The sequence below is a fragment of the Danio rerio genome, chromosome 13 (assembly GCF_049306965.1).
Source record: "Danio rerio strain Tuebingen ecotype United States chromosome 13, GRCz12tu, whole genome shotgun sequence".
Taxonomy (NCBI): domain Eukaryota; kingdom Metazoa; phylum Chordata; class Actinopteri; order Cypriniformes; family Danionidae; genus Danio; species Danio rerio.
The window spans coordinates 47175933-47201045 of NC_133188.1; the positions used below are offsets into that span (position 1 = coordinate 47175933).

At 36.4% G+C, this 25113-nt stretch overlaps 1 protein-coding gene across 51 annotated transcripts in view; it reads right to left on the bottom strand.

The window, feature by feature from the left end:
* The window catches only part of ablim1a (actin binding LIM protein 1a), a 97526-nt gene that overhangs the window by 60726 nt on the left and 11687 nt on the right, over positions 1-25113 (bottom strand). For 15 of the 51 annotated variants that reach the window (XR_012388355.1, XR_012388350.1, XR_012388354.1 and 12 more), the window contains exon 1: positions 10598-10801. Coding sequence is in view for 3 of the 21 variants with exons in the window: in XM_073919111.1 (XP_073775212.1) it covers positions 10598-10619 (22 nt within the window). In the remaining 18 variants the exon portion in view is untranslated. 51 annotated transcript variants of the gene reach the window in all.

Genomic DNA, 25113 nt, shown 5'->3' on the forward strand with positions numbered 1-25113 from the left:
ACAGTGCTAACCACTGAGCCACCGTGCCACACAGACTGGAATAATCTACAAATTCTGGAAGTTCAGCTCTGCGTCACAGGAATAAATCATTTTAAAATGGCATATACAAACAAAATCTAATTCCAATCAGAGCAAAAACTCGGAAAGGTTTAGACTGTTTACGTTCTGCTTCCTTCAGTATTTGCACAGCAGAACGTGTAACTTCAAATGTCCTCTGTTTTAAAAGCATCAGCACCTCAGGCGGCCACAAAATATGATTATCAATTCAGTATTGAAAAGTATTGCATGAACGAGCGTTTTTCATTCCCCTGGAGAAAGACTTCAGTCCATAATGAAATACACAAAGCTTTTACTGTTATTGATCTGCATTTGGTTTCCATTTATCTTGTTCATTTTGAGAGTCACTTTTATATATATGAGCAATTTCACTGTTTCTCTTGTATTTGCCACACATTAAGGTCCTGTGAAGTGCTTTTAAATTAGATTTTTTTTATTCGATGTTTGAGGTAATCTCTAATGAAAACTAAGAGGGGGTGGGCATAGAGTAGCTCCTCCCCTTTAAAAGAAACAGCCAATCGTGTTTTGTTTATCACAGCTCTGCCAGTGAGAGTGGATGAGCTCAGGTGCATCAAATAAAAAAGCCAATGAGAAGTGTCGTGAAGGGGCGGGGCATGTCAGATACTACAAAGCATTTGATTAGTCAAGATTTGATGAGAAACTGAAGTATGAGGTGACGTGATTAAAATTGTTAATCCCTTTAGGTGGAAGTGACAAACTACAAGCTTGACATGTTGATATCAGGTTTATATTTTCTAATCACAAATTGTGTCACTGTTTTGGAGCACACTTGCTTATGGATATCTTAAAACTAACAGACTGAAACTAACATTATGATATAAAAAAAACTACTTTTTTATTTTATTTTTATGGGACCTTTATTAGTTTTTCTTATATGTCCTTATAGTTTATTTTTCTTTTACATAAAGTATATCAAGTACATGTAAACAGTTAACCAATATAAACAGACCAACCAAACAGTGATATAATTTATTTAATCACATGTTTATTTTCAGTAACAATAAAAGTCCCAGTACTGGGTTGCAGCTGGATATGCATCTGCTGCATAAAACTGGAACTGGCTTTGCCGCGTTTTGACTCTCGTCTTGTTTGTTTGTTTGTTTACGTTTCTTGCTGCCCGTACTGACCATTCGCCTGTTTAATGACTATGGCTGTTTCTCAATATGCGTTCTTTTCTGTACTGGCGTTCTTGTGTCCTCGTGAAACGTCATCAACCGCCGCCAAAGTACTGTTCCAATTCAAAGTTCACATCTTTCCAAGTATACATGAAATTCCCGGACGTGTACTTGCTCTGGCCTTTGGCCAAGGATGCATCGAGAGGTGACTTGTGCGAACTTGTGAAGCTCAGGTATCCCAGAATGCATTGCAGCGTAACCAGCAAGCGCTAATGGCGGAGAAGGAAACCCGCACGGTTTTAAAAATACTCCTTTACTGTGTCACAAAATAAAGTTTTAAGAGTTTTTCAGGCGAGAATGTAGTTGTTTTAAACTCGAATCGGCAGTTTATTCACAAAGATAGCGCTTTTTTAACGATGTGGCTCAACTTATGCGGACTCCGACTCCCAGCCTGCCAGCGGGAGCTCCGTCATCAGCTCCCCCACAAGAGCAGTTTCACTTCGGCCAGGCCATCTCGGACGTACCGCTGGATCTCATCTCTCCATTGTAGTTAAAACATGATATTTAATTCATCTTGTGAATATCTATCGGTGTCACACAACCAGCGATTGCTTTTCAGAGATCGCTGGTTCTCACACGAACTCAAAACTACATTTCCGCATTTCCCAGGACTACATTTTCACACATGCACTGCTCCCAAACACGCATGCCTGTTCATTCATCTATCCTGATTGCAATCACCAGCTGAACCTTGTCACAGACTGATATCACACCATACTTAAGCCACACATTCACGTTTCCAGTTTGCAGAGTCTTGTTTGCTTTACTGTGACATTACAACGTGTTTCCCTCACTTGTTTTCTCCGTGTTAGACCTTAGCCCAGTATTCCCTGTTCTCCTGTTTAGCCGCCTGCCTTGTGACCTGTTGCCTGATTTACGAGTACGATTTTGGATTTCCCTTAATATACCCGATTGTACCTGATTTGACCATTGCTTGCCTGACGCTGAATAAACCTGCATTTGGATCCTACCTTCTGTTGTGAGTGTCACTCCCCCAGTCGTTACAATCGGACAGTTTTTGGTCTTGTAAATCTTTTATTTGTTCTCAGGTGTATTATTTTGGCAGTGTTATTTTGTTACTTTTTATAATTGTCTTTAATTATGTTACGGTGTTGTACGCTGTTTGTCCTTGATTACTACAGTAAATAGCTTGACAGAATATTTCCTATCGTGTGTAAAATTACCATTGTAGTTCAATAAATCTGATAATCAAAGACATGTTTCAGTGTATAATAACTCATTTTAATTAACATTTTTATGAATATATGTGTACACTTTCTTAAATCAAAAATGTAGATTTATAATATTAATATAATACAAATTTAATAATTTTATTGTTAATGTACAGTGAAACTGATGAATCCATGGTGAGGTAAGGGACGTTATAAAGTACACTGTTGTTCCATTTGAAGAAGTACCCGACTTGTGTCCTCGCGTCCTCGGGAGTTTGTTCTTCCAAGTCTGAACTTGGCAAGTCTGAACTTCCAAGGACGCAAGTCCAAATTTTGCATATTTGGTATTGAGAAACAGCCTATGACTCTGGATTAATTTATTCATTCATTTTCTTTTGGGCTTAGTCCCTTTTTTAATCCAGGGTCGCCACAGTGTAATGAACCGCCAACTTATCCAGCACATTTTTACGCAGTGGATACCCTTCTGGCCGCAAACTATCTCTGGAAAAGACTCTGGATTACCTATATACATCTGTTTGATCCTGTTGACCGTTGCCTGCCTGACCATCCTGTTAAAAAACCTGCATGTGGATCAGCAACTCTGTTGTCAGCGTCCATCACATGACAAAATCAAAAACATTGCAAATTAATTCTTATATTCACTAAATATTCTGAGAAAATTACTATAATTTTTTTACTTTAGATGCATTTAAATCTGTTGTATGGGAATCCAACACAACATTAGAGCACTTTAAAATACCATATGAGGAGCTCTTTAATGAAGCACATATAACAACACCTACTCCTTGCATCCCATCATTCCCTCCCTATCCACAGAGAATGGCTGGTTTTGAATTTAAGATCAAACACACACACAGTCTCTCTGCTACTGAATCGCCATCACAGGGAAGAGTATGCGTGTGTGTTGGCTCGTACGAGTCTCATGGGACATTCGTTTCACAGACACAGACTTTTTTCATGCATATTTATGAGTCGACTCTCTTTCCCTGCCCCCTTTCTACATCCTCGCCACCCTTCAGACCCTCCGTCCCAGGACAAACAAAGCACTGGAAAGCGGGATCAGAGCCGTATCACTCACAGCCAGAGACAAAGCGTTATTAACCTCGAAGCCTATTCAGCATTCACCAAAACATCAATAACAGTATGTTTGAAATAAAGGTGAACAAGTGCAGTGAGATCAAATGTAAACAAACTACATCAGATAATTCTATGCTTTTATATGACTGCAAGATTTGAGCGATGCTTGCTTATGCAAAATAATAGTCTTGATGTTATGCAGTAGAAAAAAAAAGTGAACGGTTTTTAAAATTTAAGATTTTAAAGTACTGAAAATGGGTCAACACAGTGGCTCAGTGGTTAGCACTGTCACCTGATAGCAAGAAGGTTGCTGGTTCGAGTCCCAGCTGGGCCAGTTGGCAATTCTGTGTGTAGTTTGCATGTTCTCCCCGTGTTCGTGTGGGTTTCCTCCACGTGCTCCGGTTTTCTCCACAGCCCAAAGATATGCGGTACAGGGGAATTGAGTAAACACGATTGGCTTTGGTTTATGAGTGTGTGTGAATGTGCGAGTGTATGGGTGTTTCCCAGTACTGGGTTGCAACTGGAAAAGCATCCGCTGTGTAAAACATGTGCCGGAATAGTTGGTGGTTCATTCCGCTGTGGCAACCCCTGATAAATAAGGGACTAAGCCGAAGGAAAATAAATGAATGAATGAATGCACTGAAAATGTAAAATATTCTTTGGTGTTTTAGAAAGGTTTTGCAAACACAAAACTACATTGTAAAAATGATCCTCGTTCAAATACATTCATGAAAATTAACAAGAATGTTGTATTGTGCATGTCAGGTTTATAGTTGGCACTGTCACTAAGAAACGCAATGCAAAAATATGTAAAAACATTATTGTTTTTTTTCTTTTTGTCAAATACTTTTATATATATATATATATATATATATATATATATATATATATATATATATATATATATATATATATATATATATATACATTTTTTAAGTGTTATTTAAACTACAAATATACACTACCTGACAAAAGTCTTGTCACCTATCCAAGTTGTAAGAACAACAAATAATAACTTGACTTCTAGTTGATCATTTGGTATCAGAAGTGGCTTATATGAAAGGCAAAGGCCTCTAGATTACGCATATTTTACCCAAATAAAACATGATCATGCCTTGATTCTTAATGATTTAATAAGGACAGTAAGGTCTGACTTTGTTTGGACAAAATTCTTGTCATTTAACATAAATGATGTAAAGTATAGGAAATAAAGTCATGGTGCAGGCGAAAAAGAATCCCTCCTCCTTCATCTTACCCCAGACATGCCAGCCTGATCTCACGAGAAAACGTAAGTATTTTACGTTTTGCCAGTTTAGTGGCTAATTCGTACGAGTTCGTACGAGTTCAGTCGTACAAAATGGTATGATTTTAAAAAGGAGGCGTGGCACCTAACCCCACCCCTAACCCCAACCGTCATTGGGGGATAAGCAAATTGTACTAAATTGTACGAATTAGATCGCACAAATTCATACGAATTAGCCACTAAATGAAAAAGTTACGAATTGCCGTGAGATTGTGTTGGACATGCTCAATAATGTTTATGTCTGCTGTCTGGGCTGGCCAATCCAGGAACACCTTGACCTTCATTCCTTTCAGAAACTTTGATGTGGAGGCTGAAGTATAAGGAGCACTATCCTGCTGAAGAATTTGCCCTCTCCTGTGGTTTGTAATGTAATGGTCAGCACAAATGTCTTGATACCTCAGGCTGTTGATGTTGCCATCCACTCTGCAGATCTCTTGCACGCCCCCATACTGAATTTAACCCCAAACCAGGATTTTTCCTTCACCAAACTTGACTGATTTTCTTAAGAATCTTTCGTCCATGTGAGTTCCAATTGGTCTTCTGCAGTATTTGTGATGATTGGGATCCAGTTCAACAGATGATTTAGCAAAAAAAAAATACAATAAATCTACCTTCTGCCTCTTTTCCAAATGATCAAGTTATAATTTGTTGCTCTTACAACTGGGATAGACGACAAGACTTTTGTCAGGTAGTTTATATATTAAAAAAAATTAAGAACTTATTTCCATTTTCAGGTGTTTAAAAATGCCATTGTTGTGTAAATGATAGACTAATATGCATAATCCAAAATAAATATATCTGCTTTTTTTTAACTCATGATCATCAAAATTTTCTTAAAACAATACACATTAACGCAAGAGGAAAAGTGACTTTTAGTCTTGCTTTCTGAAAACTTGATCAGAGTTAAGTGAATTATTGCTTAACAAATCAAAGAAACCAAGACAGGCATTCATTCATTCATTTTCTTTCGGCTTAGTCTCTGATTTATTAGGGTTTGCCACAGACGACTGAACCATAAACTACTAGAGCATATGATTTACACAGTGGATGCCTTTCTAGCTGCAACCCAGTACTGGGAAACACTCATACTATTATTCACACACACTCATACACTACGGTCATTACATGTCTTTGCACTGTGGGAGAAACCGAAGCACCCAGAGGAAACCCACGTCAACACGGTAAGAACATGCAAACTCATCACAGAAGTTCCCAGCCAGGACTCAAATCAGCAACCTTCTTGCTATGAGATGACAGTGCTAACCATTGAGCCACCGTGCTGCACCCCCAAGACAGACAATGTACATCAATTAAATGTACATTGATTTAAAAGGGATACTTCACCTAAAATGACATATTTGTCATCATTTTGTTTCAATCATGTTTGATTTTCTTTCTTCAGTTGAACACAAAGGAAGATATTCTAATATAAAATAATACTGATTTTTACTCCTGCTATAGACATCAGTGACTTAATTTTAAATCTTGTATGAATTGTTCCTTAAAGAATACTTATTCATAATACTTATATATTTATAAACAAAATAAAAATACTATATTAGACAAAGCAACATCCACATTGAAGCATCTAACAAAATTCAAAAGCCAAACTGTATCGTCACGTCTCAAAACTGAGCTTATTTCTCTCTTAAAACACCTTACAATTAACAACATCTGATCACTTACTAATATAAAACAATGCATTCAATGCTTAGAAAAAGTATGGAATCGAATAATCCAATAGATGCAGATGACTGCACTTCCAGTACTTCATTTCAAACACTTTGTGAAGCTTTATGAAACACATCCTCCACACAAGCAGCCATTTATGCTGATTAAGCTCTGAAGTGGCACAACAAGATTAAGTGGGCCGGTCAGAAGAGTTAACCTCCATCTCTGAGAGCAGCATTACTGATATGACATTCACATCACACACACACTGCACTCACGCTAAAAAACAAACAACGTTTTACTTTAAAGAGCTCCCATCATGCAAAACTAACCTTTGGAAGCTGTTTGGACAGACATTTGTGTAGTATGGTTTGTATTCAAAGCCATATTAGAGTAGTATAAACACATCAAGTATTTTTTTTTTAATATACTGAAATTAAATCAGGATCCAAATCCACTGTGATGTAGCAGTGCAGTCTTCTTTGCACAAAAACTGATTGACAGGCGTGTATTTGCATGTCGTCTTAGTAACGCAGATAATCATGTACACAAGACAGGATTTGCAAAGAAACTGTGATTAAAAGTTCCGTTCAAACTATCTGGGTTTTACAAGTTTTTAAAGGGCCATGAAATCCCCCTCTTTTAATTCAAGTATAGATTTTTTTTTTTTTTTTTAATAAACATTATAAATGAGGAAGACTTCTCTCCTACTGAATACCTGGGCCTGAATGCAGACAGTGGATAGCAGTGCAGCAGGTCAGGTTTTAAACATAGGCGAACACAGCAGCACGAATATAGGCAATGTGTATGAATGGTATTGAACTCAACTGATAAAAAGACAAAGTCCGCCACTCTCCAATTCCCATACAGCTCTCCCGACAAAACTGTTTGCTACACACAAAGAGCTTGGTTGTATTGGCCCAGACAGCACCACGGGGAAAACCATGCAACAAACCCCGTGGATCATGGAAACAAACACATATGACCAACCCAAGCTCATTCTGGAAACGTAGCCCCGCGGACGTTTCTGGAGACCGCGATTTACGTGGCCGGAGGTACGTAAAGGTTTTTTTGGTTTCTTTCAAACGAACGCCGCGGGGAGGAGGAGGAGCCGGCCGCGGTGGACGACGACCGGGATCGAGTCCGGGGAACAGCAGGTTCCGGAAATCAGGTGAGATGAAAAACGGAATCTGAAAAATGAGGGCGAGAACGCGGCGGGATCCGAAAACGCGGTCGAAGTCGAAGTCGAAGACGAGGGCTTTTGCTTTTTTTTTTTTTCCCCCGATCCGGCGGCTTCTCGCACGAGAACGGCGCGGGCGCGAACGCCGCGCGCTCCCGAGAGGCGCCCGCCTGAGACGCGAAAAAGCGCGCACAGCGGCCTCTAGCGGATCCGCGAAAACAAAAAAACGCTCGGATACGTACCTCCCGGGACGTAAATCGCGGTCCGCAGAAACGTCCGCGGGGCTACGTTTCCACAATGAGCCCGGGTTGCATATGACCCTTCATGAACAGCTACAGTTGAAACCAGAAGTTTACATACACTGTATAAAAAGGCATATAACCATTTTTTAAAAAGTCAGATGTAAGTCAGCAGAATAATGAGAGAGATTTTTTTTTTTTGAGAAATTGTTATAACTTTTCTTGAAAGTCAAGCGTACATACAAGAAGATTATTATGCCTCTGAAAAAGCTCAGATGATGGTGTCAAGGTTTTGATAGTTTCTGATTGGCTAATTGACAACATTTGAGTTAATTTCCAGACTCAACTGTAGAATAGTATTTAAGAAAAACCTCAAACACTGCTTCCTCATGTGACAACATGGGAAAATCAACAAGCCAGAATCAACAAAAAAGCCAGATTACAATTTGCTAAATTACACTGAGAAAATGAATAATTTTTGGAGTCGTGTCCTGTGGTCTGATGGAACTAAGATTGGACACAGGGGAAAGCTTACAAGTCTAAGTATGGGGCGGCAGCATCATGTTGTGGGGCTGTTTTGCTGCAGGAGGGACTGGTCCACTTCACAGCATAGATGGCATCATGAAGAAAGAACATTATGTAGAAATACTGAAGCAACATCTTAAGACAACAGGTAAATTTAATCCCCTTTGTCTCGATTTATCCATCAAAACTGAGCTAAGAATTTAGTGAACTAAATAAACTGGTACATTCAATGCTACTTTAAAAATGGGAAAGAGAATACTATGGTATTGAGATTAAATATACCATGTTTGTTGTACACTAGCATGATGATAAAGCTATATTCTTTAATGAACAAAATAAACTACAGTTTAAAGGTTTTATGGTCAGCGAGATTCGTTTTTTTTTTCTTCTTTTTTTTGTTTATAAGTGCATTTCTTGTGCTCTGTATTTCTTTGATGTAACTTCAGTAAAACTGTAATGAAGTGAAATGTTCTTAAAATAAATCATTTCTATCCTAATACACTGTAAATCGTAATGTCCACAAGATAAAGAAATCAAAGGCATAGTTCACCTAAAAATGGAAATTTACTCACCATTTACTCACCCTCAAGTGGTTCCAAACCTTTATGAGGTTTTTTTTTATTCCGTTGAACACTAAAGAAGATATTTTAAAAAATAGCTGAACACCTGTAACCATTGACTTCCATAGTAAGAAAAAACAAATAATATTTGATTACAGGTTTCCAACTTTCTTTAAAACATATTTTGTGTTCAACAGAAGAATAAATCGTAATCACCAAATTGCTTTCCGGTTCCTCTTATCTGATTTGATGTTTTGACCATGCTATTTTTTTCCGTAACCTGGTGACAACCAGTACAGCGATGAAACAGCAACATGGCGGCAACATTAAATTATAAGGCTAAAAGAAAAAGTCTGTTTCTGACGTCCTGTAAGCAGACATTTACATGTGAACAACGCAACTAAAAAATGAAGTGATGTTTCGCACAGTTTGCACTCAGTTTGATAAGTCAGCCACCTTTTGTTAAATAATTTTGAACCACAATAAAATACCTAATTTTCCTCTGCTCTTTTTGTTTGCAAAACACTTTAACATTTGTTAGGTATTAAAATTCTAGTCACAGACTTTGTTGACACATTATTTAAAATCTGCGGCTAAAAAAATAGCTATTAACTTCCCTTTTTTTTTTTTTTTTTGGTGGGGCCAGTAAAATTTTGGCAGGGCAAGTAAAAATCTAAACCACTGGCCTGATCAGACCAGTAGAAAAACTCCTTAGCGTTGAACCCTGGACAGACATTTTATGAAGCAACCCAATATCAAATCTATCATAACGTTATTAAACTACATTTGATTCTAATCAAATTTAAAACAGCTGTACTGACACCAACTGTTTGTGCATCAAATCATTTATTATGAACCTTAACGTCTTAAAAACTTGTGTTTATTCATTCAGTTGTGACTAAATGTTTGTGTCAATGATACACTTGCATTCCTCCCTCTGTAGTATAGCATTAAAAACCTAAATAAATGTCCTATTCAAATCCATCACAACCAAAGCAAGAAGTTTGCGTCTCTGCAGATGAACTGCAGCATCTTTGAAGAGACTCCCTAAAACTGAAAGAGGCCACTGCAGCCCAGACACAACAATGGACTCTACCTTCATGACAGCGTTGCCATGGTGACGGCTGCGGCTCTACCTCACGCTTCTGTGTCCCATTTAAAACTGCAACACTGCCGAAACATCGGCGCCAACATCACAAGACCAGCCGCTAACTCAGATTCAACAATCAACAATGAGCTCTGATCCACTAACCTGTAAACCTGAGAGGTACGACTGCAGCAACACCGCTCTCTCTATTACATAACAGTTCCTGCCATCCAAATACCTTAGCTAAATGGTGCAACCTGGGCATAAACATTAAGATTATCAACCTATGTTTAATAAATGAGCCAAAGAATATAGCTTAAGAGTCACCTTTAATATTTAGCTTTAGCTGCAGACTGATAACAGTAAAAGAAAAGCATTTAAAATATGATAAACCACTATTAAAGTGGAGGTAATGATGGTTTATTTACCTCTTAAAAGTGTGCAAAGTGACACATTACAGATCAAAGATGGTCAGTGACACACACACACACCCTATTATCATCATTTACCTTTCTTCTTGACCATGACCATCAGTGAGAAGTGAAGATGAATCAATAATCAGGTCTAGTGGTGAATCCAGTGATGAAAAATGCAGCATTCAAAAAGCTGAGCAAAAGTTAATCCAGGTAACGTCTATGGGTGCCTAACAGAATGCAAGATGATTGAGAGAAAGCTTAAAGGTCTCCTAAAGACAAGAGGCAGCCCCGGCGTGTGCCTGTTCCCCTGTACCCCGGCGTCTCCTCCTCCGTCTGTCTGTCCCATCCCCCTTTTCTGTCTCATTAATGAGAGGACTCGCCCCTCTTCTGCTGCAGTCTGGAGTTTGCCAGCACTGACAAGCAGGTTTTATGAATACAGCTGCCAATTTAAAGCTTAAACGAGAATGAAATGGAGTGTGTGGTTCACGCTCAAAGGGAAACGGTTTTGTGTGTGTTGTGTTTTCATATATATGTATATGACAGTGATGTTACAAATTCTATAGCAAGTCCACAAGTTCACACTACATATAATCAGCTGCTTGATTATGTGTATTTATACAGTCAAGCCTGAAATGATTCATACCCCAGGGCTATATACACACCTGTATATACAGCGAGGTGCAAAAAAAGGTGCCAACATTAAACAGCCCAGGCTTAGTCTGAAAATGTACTGATATACACATTTCTGGAGAGCGCCAAAATTTTTGCAGTTTTTGATTTTGCGAAACCACCAGAGATCGCTGTGTGTGCTTTTTCAGATCTCAAATTTAGCAAGTGCCATTCACGCCAAATTTAGCAAAGTGCCATTCACGCCATCTGTTCCACCAGAGGCCGCTGTCGACTGTCGACTGACTGACCCACCCTTCACCTTCCCTAAACGCAACCAATAGTGTTTTCTAAAGCACAGATTGACCCGCCTATGGAACCAGATTAGTCTCAAAAGAAATTCATGCAAAAGACACAATGTACACATGCGTAGCCAAATTCACGTGCATAAAACCAATTTCACGTGCGCAAAATATTTATTTATATTCACAAAAAAATTTCACGTGCACAAAATAAAAATACATTTTCATAAAATACTTTTCACAAATGCAAAACACCATTTGCAAATGTATAAGAGTGTACAAAAAGTTTTGAATGTTTAAAACTTGTGAGTTCATCCTGAATGAGAATGTGCAAATCCTCTTACACGTACGACTCCCCCTGGATACTTGTGTGTGTATTTTTGAGACTTTCCTGCCAGAGTCAGGACTACTCGTACCTTTCAGCCAATCAGATGAGAGCTGTATTCAATGAAACCAACTCTGCACTTCTTTTGCGCAGACAGTTCCTCTCCAGCATGGCGAACGGAGAAAGCAGCAGTGGCAGTTTTTTAAAATTTATTCATTTATTTGACTATATCCTCACTCTTTTTATCCATTATTTTGCCGCAGCTCCGCTCTTCTTATTTATTGTCTCGTAACCCCATGAGCAACATGTATCCTGCAGGGTAATGATAAGTATCATTCCGGTCACATTAGTATCACAGTGCCATTGTGGTCCAGTGGTCAGTGTGTTGGGTTAACATGCCCTTAGACCCGTGTTCGAACCTCACCTGTGTTGATATCTTTTTTTTTTATCTTTATTGTTAAGACATATAAAACTGTAAGATTGTTGAACATTTGAAGTTCTAAAGCAGCTGTTTTCTTGAAAAAGACGTGATAGTGTCATTAGAAACTGAATGAAACTGAAAAAAAAGATATTTACTCAGGTGAGGATCTTTATTTTTTTTTCAGTTTCATTTTTTTTTGTGAATATAAATAAATATTTTACGCACGTGAATTTGGTTTTATGCACTTGAATTTGGCTACGCATGTGTACATCGTGTCTTTTGCGTGAATTTCTTTTGAGACTAATCTGGTTCCATACCCGCCCACCTACTTCTCTAAATCCAACCGACAGTTTTAAGAAGCAATACAGAAAAATAAAAGCCCTCGTCTGATTTTTACCACGTGAGTTTACCACATTCTCACCCTGTTATTTACTTGTTTATTTTATTTTTTGGCTTCTGCTTTTGCTTTATCCACTTTCTAGAACTGTTCATCACCTGACTTAAACCCTGTTGTCGTGGTTAACTCCTCTTTGCATCTCAAGTCTGCCGACGTACAAGGCAAGCCACTGGACAAACTGGTAACAATGGTAAAGCCTTTCATATGAAGGTAAGTGGTCAGCTGGAAAACGAGAAAAGGTTTTAAATGTTTTAAAGACAAAATGCAGCCATATGTACTTCTGGCTACATAACTTGCGTTCTCCAGAAATGTATATAGGGCTACGTTTTCAGAATGAGCCTATGTTGACATTAAATATGTTGTTTTACTGATGGTATAATGGATGTATGTGACCCTTTACCACAAAACCAGTCATAAGTGTAAATACTTGTAAAATAAATTTTAAATTAGGATTTATCCAAGGTGAATCAATCGGTTTTAAGTTGTATGGTTTGTTAGGATAGAAGTTAGGTTAGAGTTTGATTTATTTTGGTTTAATTGTTGAAGACAATGTTGAAAAGCAGCTGTCTGTCCTAGTTTGAGCTGCTGTTGAGTGCTGTTAGCAATATTGTCTGAATTGATGGAATTGTGAGTGTTGTAAAGTACAGATAGGTTTTAATTCATTATGCCATGCCTTCTGAAAAGGACTTTTGATAGTAATAGTTTTCATTTTCGGCATGAAAATGATTTGCTAATTGCAGTGAAATCCAATTTAGGACATACTCTCACTAGGTACAGTTGCCTTGAACTGAACCTCTTTCAACTGGGCCATGCAGGGCCAACAAATTGAACCATGCCTAGGCCCGATAGCCTAGAGTGACTAAGCCCTTAGAGAAAGAAACCAGCTAATGAAACGCAGACAGTCATGAAATGGCCTTCACAAGGTCCAGACCTGAATATTATAGAGGCTTTATGAACGAACCACTGACATTTGAGGACCTGAAGAGGTGAGCTGAGCAAAGAGACAAAAATACCTTCATAGACAAAAGAGCAGGTAAACATTGAATTATTATTTTCTCCTTCTTATAGTGTTGTATTCATGACTTATTTGTCGTGCAATCAACCTTTTGGGCTAGTTGTAGATTTGTTTGGAAGCAATTCGTAACATTTTAATAATATTTTGCCAAATTGAACCAAATGAACGAAATGACTCGAAAAAAGATTTGTTGAATGCTAAAAATATGATTCATAGTTATTTTCACAAGAGCACATATTCATTGATTTGTCATCCCATTAACTTTTCCAATAGCACAGACTCTGCACTCGGTGTGTCTCTGCCCTCCTCAGATGACCCTGGAAAAGCTCTTAGCCCTTCACGATAATGTTAGGAAGTAAACGCCTCTCGCCTAATCAATAGGCACGGATTGTAAAATATATAATGCCATTTGAAAAAATAAATAAATTTAAAAAAAAAACAGGCTGTGTTGTAGCTCTACATAGACAGAAATATATTAAAACAGAGCAAAATAAATCTCAAGAGTACCTAAATTTACTTTTAACTTTAGGTTTGCTAAAGAACAAAAACCATTGTGTAAATGTTACATAACGACAATGAAAACATATTATTTTTAGAATCAGTATTATACTTTAAACATTTTAAGCCTATTATGTGCACAGAAGTTGCATATTATACTTACAGAGTCCAAAATGTACTCCTTAAAGGGTAAGATAACACAAAACTGAAAATTCTGTTATCATTTACTCACGCTTCACTTTGTGAAGTTTATTCATAAACTAATTTCGAGAGGATCACGTGCTTATGATTGACACGGCTGGCCCCGAGTCAAGCTAATGTACGAACCACCAATCAGACTACTCCTAACCAAGTATAAATAACCAAACACCTTACCTTTAGTCATCTTCGTCTTGAAGAATCCCCCCTTCCACCCCTTCGCCTCCTCTTTTGTCTACAGGGCAGCACGGCGGCCCAGTGGCTAGCACTGCAGCCTCACAGCAAAATGCCTCCGGTTCGGGCATCTACCCAAACGGTCAGCATTTTCGTGTGGAGTTCATGTTCTCCCCGTGCTTGCGTGGGTTTTCCCCGGGTCCTCCGGTTTCCTCCCACACTCCCAAAAACATGAGACTAAGGTAAATTGATTAATCCAAATAAGCACCAAATTTGATTCAATTCTGTCAGCAACGCATCACCTTAGCAACCCTCACGCAGCAAGAGGGAGGGGGGTTCTCGAGATCTACCCGAGCTCAAACTCCCCTCTCACCCTGCAACGGGAGGGAGCCCCGGGCTCGAGGCTCTCATGAGCTCGGGGCTCTCTCCCGGGACAGCATGCCAAACTAGCTTATTACCAATCATCAGCTAAGTGTGAACTCTTGAAAAACACACACACACATATATATATATATATATATATATATATATATATATATATATATATATATATATATATATATATATATATATATATATATATATATATATATATATATATATATAACGTGCTGCATTAACACAAACAAGACTCTTATCACGCAATAAAAAATATTGCCGTTAATCTATTCTCAAACTTGGGTTAGGAGCTGGGGTTATTCTACGTAAGCTATGATGACTTTCACCTTGATATTTTAGAGCGGATGTATATCTGACCGGTGAGCCGTCTGATAAAAAAGTGCCCTTCTGAATCAAATCAGCAGGATGCCTGACTTTAACTGCAGTTCACAGTTTCACATTAACTCATGAACATTTCATTCATGCCCCTGTGACAAACTGGGGTATTAGATGCAAATAAGGACTGGTGAAAACTACTTCTGCGATTCGTGCTTTGTGTGTGTGTGTGTGTGTGTGTGTGTGTGTTTGTGTGTGTGTGTGTGTGTGTGCGGTTCTTTACTGACAACCATGTCTGTGGATCTTGTTGGAAAATGTGGATGCAGACACAGTGGATAGCAAGAATAATTAATAGTCATGAATAATTAAGAAGCAGGCTCTTCTGATAGGATAAGAAAACTCAGCAATGAATAATTATGAGAAACATCTCTGGACATGCAGATGAGCGCTACATCACTGATTATAATCCCGCCCCAATAATGATTTTAAACCTAAATGAAGAAATTAGCTAACAAAAGCTCAAAATTATCCAGTTTTACAGGTGCTAACGCTGTCTTAACTGATGCTCAACACACACAAATCTGTTAAAATCTCAAAAAAAGTTCTCCAGGATTTCTTGAACCTGACAAGCTGAAATTATTGACTTGATATTTTTCCTATTATAGTAGCAGTAGTAGTAATAGTTAGTATTTTCCTTCAAAATATCTTCTTTTGTGTTCAACAAAATAAATAAACTCGTGAATTTTTGGAATCACTTGAGGGTGAGTAAATAGTGAGTACATTTTGGGTGAACTATCCCTTTAAAAAAAGCCAAATGAAGTTACTTTTCCACATCCACCCATGATCGGTTTGTGCAAATCTTTACCAAACAAGATTTTACAAGCAAATGCCAGAAAACCAAAAGGCACTGGATTGAGGAAATCTGCTGGATTTGTCTGATGGTTTGCTTGTAATACTTTCTGCAAAGCCTTTTTGGTTGCGTCAAACACACTTGTGGAAATTTGTAGTTGCATAAAGCTCATTTTCAAAAAGCAGAAACAATTATTTGTTGACATGTGTGCACTGATTAATACATTGCATAATGTTTTCCCCCCACCTCTCATGCACGCATACGTTTTTTGTGTCAAGATGTTTCCTGGCGCTAGACGAGCACGACCTCTCAATTAGCATAATGAATTACTTCCATCCCATTAATAGCACACAATCCCTTTTTAGCAGCTGAGATATTCACTTTCATAATCTGCTTTAGCTCATCTACACTCAGTGGAGATTCACAGAGCATCGCTAACATGACAGAAGCGTTTCAAGTGAATGGGAAAAAAGTCAACAAGCCATAAAACTTCTTTTTGGAAGGGATGGTCTCATTCATATTCAGAAACAAATTGTACATTTTGTGCATTTGCATAGACCCTAACTTGAGTAAAAGAAAAAAAAGTGTTCAACCATAAGAGAAAATGCTTTTTTCTCAAATATTAGAATAGTGTCCATTACTTAAATAATAATAATTAAATAAATAATTAACTTTATTATATAAATAAATAAACATACATTATAAATATATAAAATTATATATATATATATATATATATATATATATATATATATATATATATATATATATATATATATATACATATATATATATATACACACATTGCACTGCTACTCATGTGATATTGCTAATATATATATATATATATATATATATATATATATATATATATATATATATATATATATATATATATATATATATATATATATATATATATATATATATCATTAGAATTTTAAGTAAATATCTTGTTCCATGACAATAATTTGTAATTGTCCTTTCATAAATACATCAAAACATAATTTTAGATTAGTAAAATGCATTGTTGGCAGTTCATTCCGCTGTGGCGACCCCTGATAAATAAGGGACTAAGCCGAAGGAAAATAAATGAATGAACATGCAATGTTAAGAACTTAATTTGGAAAACGTTATAGGTGACATCCTCTGTATTTAATTTTTTTTACACTCATATTCTAGATTTTTAAGTACTTTTATTTTAGCCAATGTTGTCCTTTGCTAACAATAATATACATCAATGGAAAGCTTTTTACATTTTTACAGCTTTCAGGTGTTGTATAAATTGCAGTTTTCATAACTTATGACATATTTCACATATATAAATGGTCAAGGGTCACATATTTAAATTAACTGAATTTTAAATAATGGTATAAACTGTACATCATTTTGCAAAACAATTCTGCTTGAGTAAAGATAGAAGAAAGAAAATATCTTATACACTTTACATAAGAAAACATAAGAATACTAATGAGACCGTAATGGAGACAAAGACACATCACAACTACTAAGTTTTTCAAAAACAATTTCATTGCTCACCATTATCACTATAAAAGCAAGCCTAAATGACACCCAGGCAATATTAATATGCAAGAAGCAAGAGGTGTGTGTGATGTCAGTTTATGTCAAGTACTTTAAATATTCATACCAGGCGTGAGGCTCTCTGTCATATAATAATCATCAGGATTGATGAACGGCAGCTGTTGCTTCACTGACTGTTTGGGGATCAGATACAGCACTTCTGCCACTCGTCCGTCCTCGATGACTGACATGCGCTTGACGGAGTGTGCGCGCTTGATGCGAGTGCGATTTACATGCTGACTGCGCCCTGATCCACACAGCTTCCCTAGGCTGTTTAAAGTCGGAAGAGATGGCATGGACACGGCACACAATTAGTCCTCAAAATATGACCAAAACACTTCAAAATAAAATGGGAAGTCCTTAAGAGGTCTTTGGCCAAAGCCTCTGATTCTTCGGGTCAACCAGTCTTAGATCTTGTTACTCCTGGTTAAAAGGTTGCCAGATTGTGTCCCGATCCACACAACTTCCCCAGGCTGTTCAATGTGGGAAGGGATGACGTGGACACAGTGCACGATTAGTTCTCAAAATGTGACCAAAACACTCCCAAAAATGGTCAAATCTTGAAGTATTGACCAATGAGAGGTCAAAACATCTGATTCCTTAGGCCAACAAACCTTAGATCTTGCTTGTACTGGTTAATATGTTGGCAGATTGCGTGTTGATCTACACAGCTTCCCCTGGCTGTTCAAAGTGGGAAGGGACAGCATCAAAATGTGACCAAAAACACTCCAGACAATAGGAGGTCTTTGGCCAAAATGTCAACCTGAAAACTTTTGATCCTGCAGGTCAACCAATCATCGATCTTGTTAGTACTGGTTAAAAGGTTGCCAGATTGCATCCTGATCTACAAAAGCTTCCTTAGACCTTTCAAAGTGGTTAGAGATGGCATGAACACGGCGCAGGATTAGTTCTTAAAATATGACTAAAAACACTGCAAATAAGGGTGAAATCTTGAAGAATTGATACATGAGAAGTTAAAACATCAAGCTAAAAACCTCTGATGCATGATTAGTTCTCGAAATGTGACCAAAAACACTCCTAATAAATAGGAGGTCTTTGAGACGTCAACCTGAAAAACCTCTGATTCTTCAGAGGAAGGAGTCTTAGATCAAGATTGTCCTGGTTAAAAGGTTGCCAGATTGTGTCCCAATCCACACAGATTCCTTAGACCTTTCAAAATGAGAAGGGACGGCATGGACACAGCACACTATTACTCCTCAAAATGTAATGAAAACACTCGAAAGAATGGTCAAATCTTGAAGTATTGACCATTGAGAAATCAAAACGTCAACCAGAAAAACCTCCGATTCTTCAGGTTAACCAACCTTAGATCTTGCTTGTCCTGGTTAAAAGGTTGCCAGATTGTGTCCTGATCTACACAGCATCCCCAGGCTAATCAAAGTGGTTTAGTCCTCAAAATATGACCAAAAACACTTAAAAAAATCGTTTTTTGAGAGGTCTTTAGCCAAAACATCAAACCGAAAACCTCTGATTCTTCAGGTCAATTAATGTTAGATCTTGTTATTCCTGGTTTAAAAGGTTGCCCGATTGTGTTTCAATCCACACAGATTCCGCTGGTTATTCAAAGTGGTTTAGTCCTCAAATTGTTACCAAAAACACTCCAAAAAATGGTGAAATGCTGAAGTTGTGACTAATGAGAGGTCAAAATGTCAACCTGAAAAACCTCTGATTCTTTAGGTCAACCAGTATTAGATCTTGCTCGTCCTGTTTTAAATGGTTGCCAGATTGTGTCCACAACCACACAGCGTCCGCAGGTTATTCAAAGTGGTTTAGTCCTCAAATTGTGGCCAAGAACACGCTAAAAAAATGGTGAAATGTTGAAGTATATTGAACAATTAGAAGTCAAAAGGTCAAACCTGAAAAACCTCTGTTTCTTCAGGTCAACCAGTGTTAGATCTTGCTCGTCCTGGTTTAATGGTTGCCAGATTGTGTCCTGATCCACACAGCTTCCACAGGTTTTTTAAAGTGTTTTAGTCCTCAAATTGTGATCAAAAACATTTGGGTGAAATGTTGAAGAATTGACCAATGAGAGGTCAAAAAACGTCAACCTGAAAAACCTCTGAATCTTCAGGTCAAGGAATCGTGAATTTTGCTTGTCCTGGTTAAAAGGTTGGCAGATTGCGTTGCGATCCACACAGCTTCCCCAGGCTGTTCAAAGTGGGAAGGGACATGGAGCACAATTTGTCCTCAAAATATAACCAAAAACACTCTAAAAACTGGGAGGTTTTTGCGAGGTCTTTGGCCAAAACATCATCCCGAAAAACCTCTGATTCTTTAGCTTAACGAATTATAGATCTTGCTAGTCCTGTTTTAAAGAGTTTCCATACTGTGTCCCGATCCACACAGCTTCCGCAGGCTACTCAAAGTGGTTTATTCCTTAAAATATTACCAAAAAATAAATAAATACAAAATCCAAAAAAGCGTGAAATGTTGAAGTATTGACCAATGAGAGACCTCTGATTCTTCAGGTCACGGAATCGTAGATCTTGCTAGTCCTGGTTAAAAAGGTTGCCAGATATAACGCTCCTCACTTGAAAGACAACACCTCTTCTTTAGGTGATGACTACAAATGAACTCTATGCCGGAGTGTAAAGTATAAGAAGTGGCTGGAATATCTCCTCGGCATCTCCAAAGAGGATTAACCCTGACGTCTACACTATACGATTATCTCTTGGACACGACTAGATCATGCCACCAGAGCTGCCGCACAAGCCGCTTGAGGAGACTAGTTTAATTACACAACTAAAAATATACTGTGCTCTGTGGCTAAATCAAGAATGCTCATCACTGAGACAATTAACAAGTCCTTATTTGCACCATTTGAGTCTTAATTTAGACACAAAGTCTGTTTTTTGCGAATTAAAACAGTGCGCAAGATTAGCTGCAAATCTGGGCAGAGATGCAGGTCTGCGGTAATCCTGCAAAACTCCTGTAAATCTTTAAATCGCTGGATTTTCTTGTTTGGCCGAAGAAATGGCATCAGAATGAAAAAAATAATAATTATGTAATGATGAGGGGGGAAAAGACCCCTATTGCAGAAATAATATACAGTCTTTATATTAAATCCATAATTAGGTCTTAAATACATCATTTTGGACATGCCACTTTTGTTAAAATGTAAATAAAAGCTGATAATTTTTTTCATTTTCTTTAATGATGGCTCTTGTACATCGTCTTATTATCTTTTGGGAGATGCCTGTGTCATAACAGGTGTCCTGACATTTTATCCTATCCATCAGATCACGCTACCAACACTGTATTTGAAGGGTTCTGAGGTTGGGGTTAGAGATTAGGTAGGTTAGGGCGATGTTACAGCTTCATATCACACTACTTCACATTAAAATTTACACTGGTAGCAAAATGTGATGGCTAGCATATTGCGTCATCAAATTGTGCTACCTACTTTTTGAATGGGAGGTAGGACAATCTGACAGGGTCGGACAAATCAACAAAACACCAATAAAAAAAACTAAAAAAAAACTTGCTGGTTGAATAAAAGAAACTTTAACTCAGAAGCCAGGGGTATGAACATATCAACACTCACTGGCCTCTTTATTACGCACATGTCCTTTTTTTCTCTTGGATTAAAAGTGCCCTTCAAAAATGAACTAAAGTGCCCCCTGCTCTTGAGTTTGCAACCGTCTACCAGGTTTTAGGTTTTCTCAGAACATTGATCTGCAGCCAACAAATCTGCAGCAACTGCGTGATGCTATCATGTCAATATGGATCAAAATCTCTGAGGAATATTTCCAGTACCTTGTTGAATCTATGCCATGAAGAATTAAGGCAGTTCTGAAGGCAAAAGGGGGTCCAACCAGGTACTAATAAGGTGGTGTACCTAATAAAGTGGCTGGTAAGTTTTTTTTTTTTTAAATATACATTATATCCATAGAGAGTCTGAATTCTTGAGGAATGCAATTTGTAATATATACAAGTACTGAAAAATATGATTTGAATATTTCCAAACTGCATATTTATAAAGGGATAGTTCACCCAGAAATGTAATTTACTTCCTCTTGACTTGCTTCAAGCAACAGAAAATGTCTTGAAGAATGTTTTAAATCAGTAACCGTTGACATCCATAGTAGGAAAAACAAATACTATGGGAGTCAATGGTTAGAGGTAGGGCTGCACGATATTAGACAAATCTGACATTGTAATATTTTGTTTTGCTGAGATATAAATTGCCATTTGCCCAGTGATGGATTGCGGCTGGAAGGGCGTAAAACGTATGCTGGATAAGTTGGCGGTTCGTTCCGCTGTGGCGACCCCACGTTGATAAAGGGACTAAGCTGAAAAGAGAATGAATGAATGAATGAATATACAGTTTTGCCATATGAAAACAATTTCAGCAGATGGTTTGTGAAATAAAATAATTATTTTAGATTATTTGGGTTGATTTTGTAATTGTGTGATTCATGTCTAAAAATAAAAGTGCATCAATAATTACAACAGAGCAAAGAAAAAAGTCAAATAAGCAGTTATTTATATATTTAAGAGTCAAACAGTATTTAAATACAGAAATGTAATGTCAAATAGCACTGTGTAGTCTTCATTGTATTAATAAATCAGTCAAATTTCTCTACATTAAAGTTTCAAATGCTTTACATTGTGTCCGAATGCTTTACGCTTTCTTAAAATGCCTTTAAAACACTTGCAAATGATAAAGATTAACACTGTTATGGTTATACGTTGCAATGACTCCACAAATCTCATGTAAACTCAATTGTTGACATTGCGATATCGATGCTGAAACCATCTATTTAGAGGTTTTCAACATTCTTCAAAATATCTTCTTTTTTCAACAGAACAGATCAACTTAAACTGGTTTGGAACAAGTCAAGGTTGTGTAAATGAAGATTTTCTTTTCATTTAGGGGTGAACTATCTCTTTAATTTAGACTTGTCTGCTTTTCATTTGCAATTATGAAATTCAAAGCCAGTTCATTTTATTTAGTGATAATGGCATAAAAAATCTAATCATTGTAGCTTAATTAATGTGAGACAGACGTTCATTGACTGTTACAAATTTACAAATCCCTACCACACCTTTGCATTTGTTCCTTCATCCCTAGAGGATAGAGGTGAGAACATATGGGCATACACAGACAATGGGACTCGACTTTCTGACTGAGGGCAAAAAAAACTGTTAAGGTTATGGGGATTGTTTGTTAAACATACAGTGCATCTATTTATTATCCAGCCACTGAAATAAGACAGACACAGCAGTTTGATATTATATTAATTTTCTAGGGAATATATTTAAAATCCAGATAGGACTTAATTTATTTTGACCTTGATCAAAAAATGTAATCGCAGCTAAATTTCCTGCTGTGCTGCCTGGTGACCTTTCATTATGCATTTTGAGGCTTTCTGCCAATTCTAGCAAGAATAAAAGCTGGAGGGAACTGGAAGTCGGTGCTGCCCTTCAGCTAAAATAAATAATAAATAAATAATTATGATTATCAATAATAATAATTATAGTGTTATTATTATTATTATTATTATTATTATTATTATTATCAATAATAATAATAATAATAATAATAATAATAATTGTGTATGTATTTATTTATTTAATAAGTGTTTTTAGTTAGTGTATTTAATATGTGTATTTAATTAGTGTTATAAATAATAATAATAACAATAATAAAATAATAATAATAATAATAAAATAATAATAACATTAATCATCATAGGTTTGCTGAGATAATATTCATATTACTAGAATCACAGATGATATTCTGTTCTTTTGCTGTTTACTCACTTGCCCTTCAGCTACAATAAATAAATAAATAAATAAATAAATAAATAAATAAATATTATTATCAATAATAATAATACTTTTTGTATTCATTTATTTATTTAATAATTATTATTAGTGTTCTGAATAATAACAATAATTATTATTATATTAAGCAAATAAATATTTAAAGGTATTTATATACATTTTTTTAAAGAAATATATTAAACTATCATCTTCTCCCTAGAAAAATTAAACAATAAACCTACTTAAAAATGAAAAAACAAACATTTTCTTATGTTATGAGAGAAGCAGATGCAAGAGAAAGTCATGAGTTAAAAATACCACAGTGCAGAAAAACTGATTCTAATCTATGATGTTCTGTTCTTTTGCTGTTTACTTGCTCTTCAGCTAAAATAAATAAATAAATTAATTAATAAACATTATTATCAATAATAATAATAATAATACTTTTTGTATTCATTTATTTATTTAATAATTATTATTAGTGTTCTGAATAATAACAATAATTCTTATTATATTAAGCAAATAAATATTTACAGGTATTTATATGCCTTTTTTGAAGAAATATATTAAACTATCATCTTCTCCCTAGAAAAATTAAACAATAAACCTACTTAAAAAAAACAAAACAAAACAAAAACATTTTCTTATGCTATGAGAGAAGCAGATGCAAGAGTAAATCATGTGTTAAAAATACCACAGTGCAGAAAAACTGATTCTAATCTATGATATTCTGTTCTTTTGCTGTTTATTTTCACTATAATGGACTATTTCTCTAGAGAGGGATGGGACTGAATGAGTTTTAAAAGGATTAATAAAAGTAATAATGTAAAAATAAGATGATAAATGCACATGAAAGAAACATTATAAATAATATTTGGAAATTCTGGACACACATATTTTCACATAAGTGCAAATAAAACATCAAAAAGGCTCACACTTACTTCAATGTATAAATAATAATGATATAATTTTAGCTGAAATACATAATACAGAAATTAAACCCGCAATGACAAACAGGCATACAGCACAGTAACCATGATGTAATGTTTGCAGAGTCATTTACAGTGATTTTAAAAGCAGCTTAACCAATCAGAATCAAGGACCGGTTTAGTAATATAACATTAAATATTACGAAATGCATAACTCCCCCGAATAAACTCCATACTGATTATATAAACCGATTTGAATGACATGACAAGACATCCAAATTCAAACTAGAAAACTAATCACATCTGAAAAGTGCTTTAGTCGCTGTCGAAAATTCACTAAACAATGACAAATTCTGAAGGAAAGCACTGAACTCTCGCTTTTATGAAATTACATGCTAAAAAATCAGATTAAACAGACATGCGTCCCAGTGACAGACCCAACGGAGGGTCTTTCTGCACTCTCAGATGCATTAGAGAGGGAGTGAATCAGCAGTTTATACTATTAAGACAGACCCAGGCTCCGTTCCAAACCCTATAGAGATGCCTACGCAAGCACGAATTGAAAAAGGGGTTCTTGAAAAAGGAAATTAGCATGCTTTCCAAGACAACAAAACTGCTTCTTTGTACTTGTCCTTCACAGAGAAGGTCATTACATAATATAATGCAACAATTCTACTCAAAATATTTATAAAGAACACTTTATCGAGACTACACTGCTCTATTTTTTACTTGCAATTTTGACTTTTTAAAGTTAGATTTTTTCCTTGCCTGTAGCGGAAATGGGTTTCCATATGATATTCATTCATTTA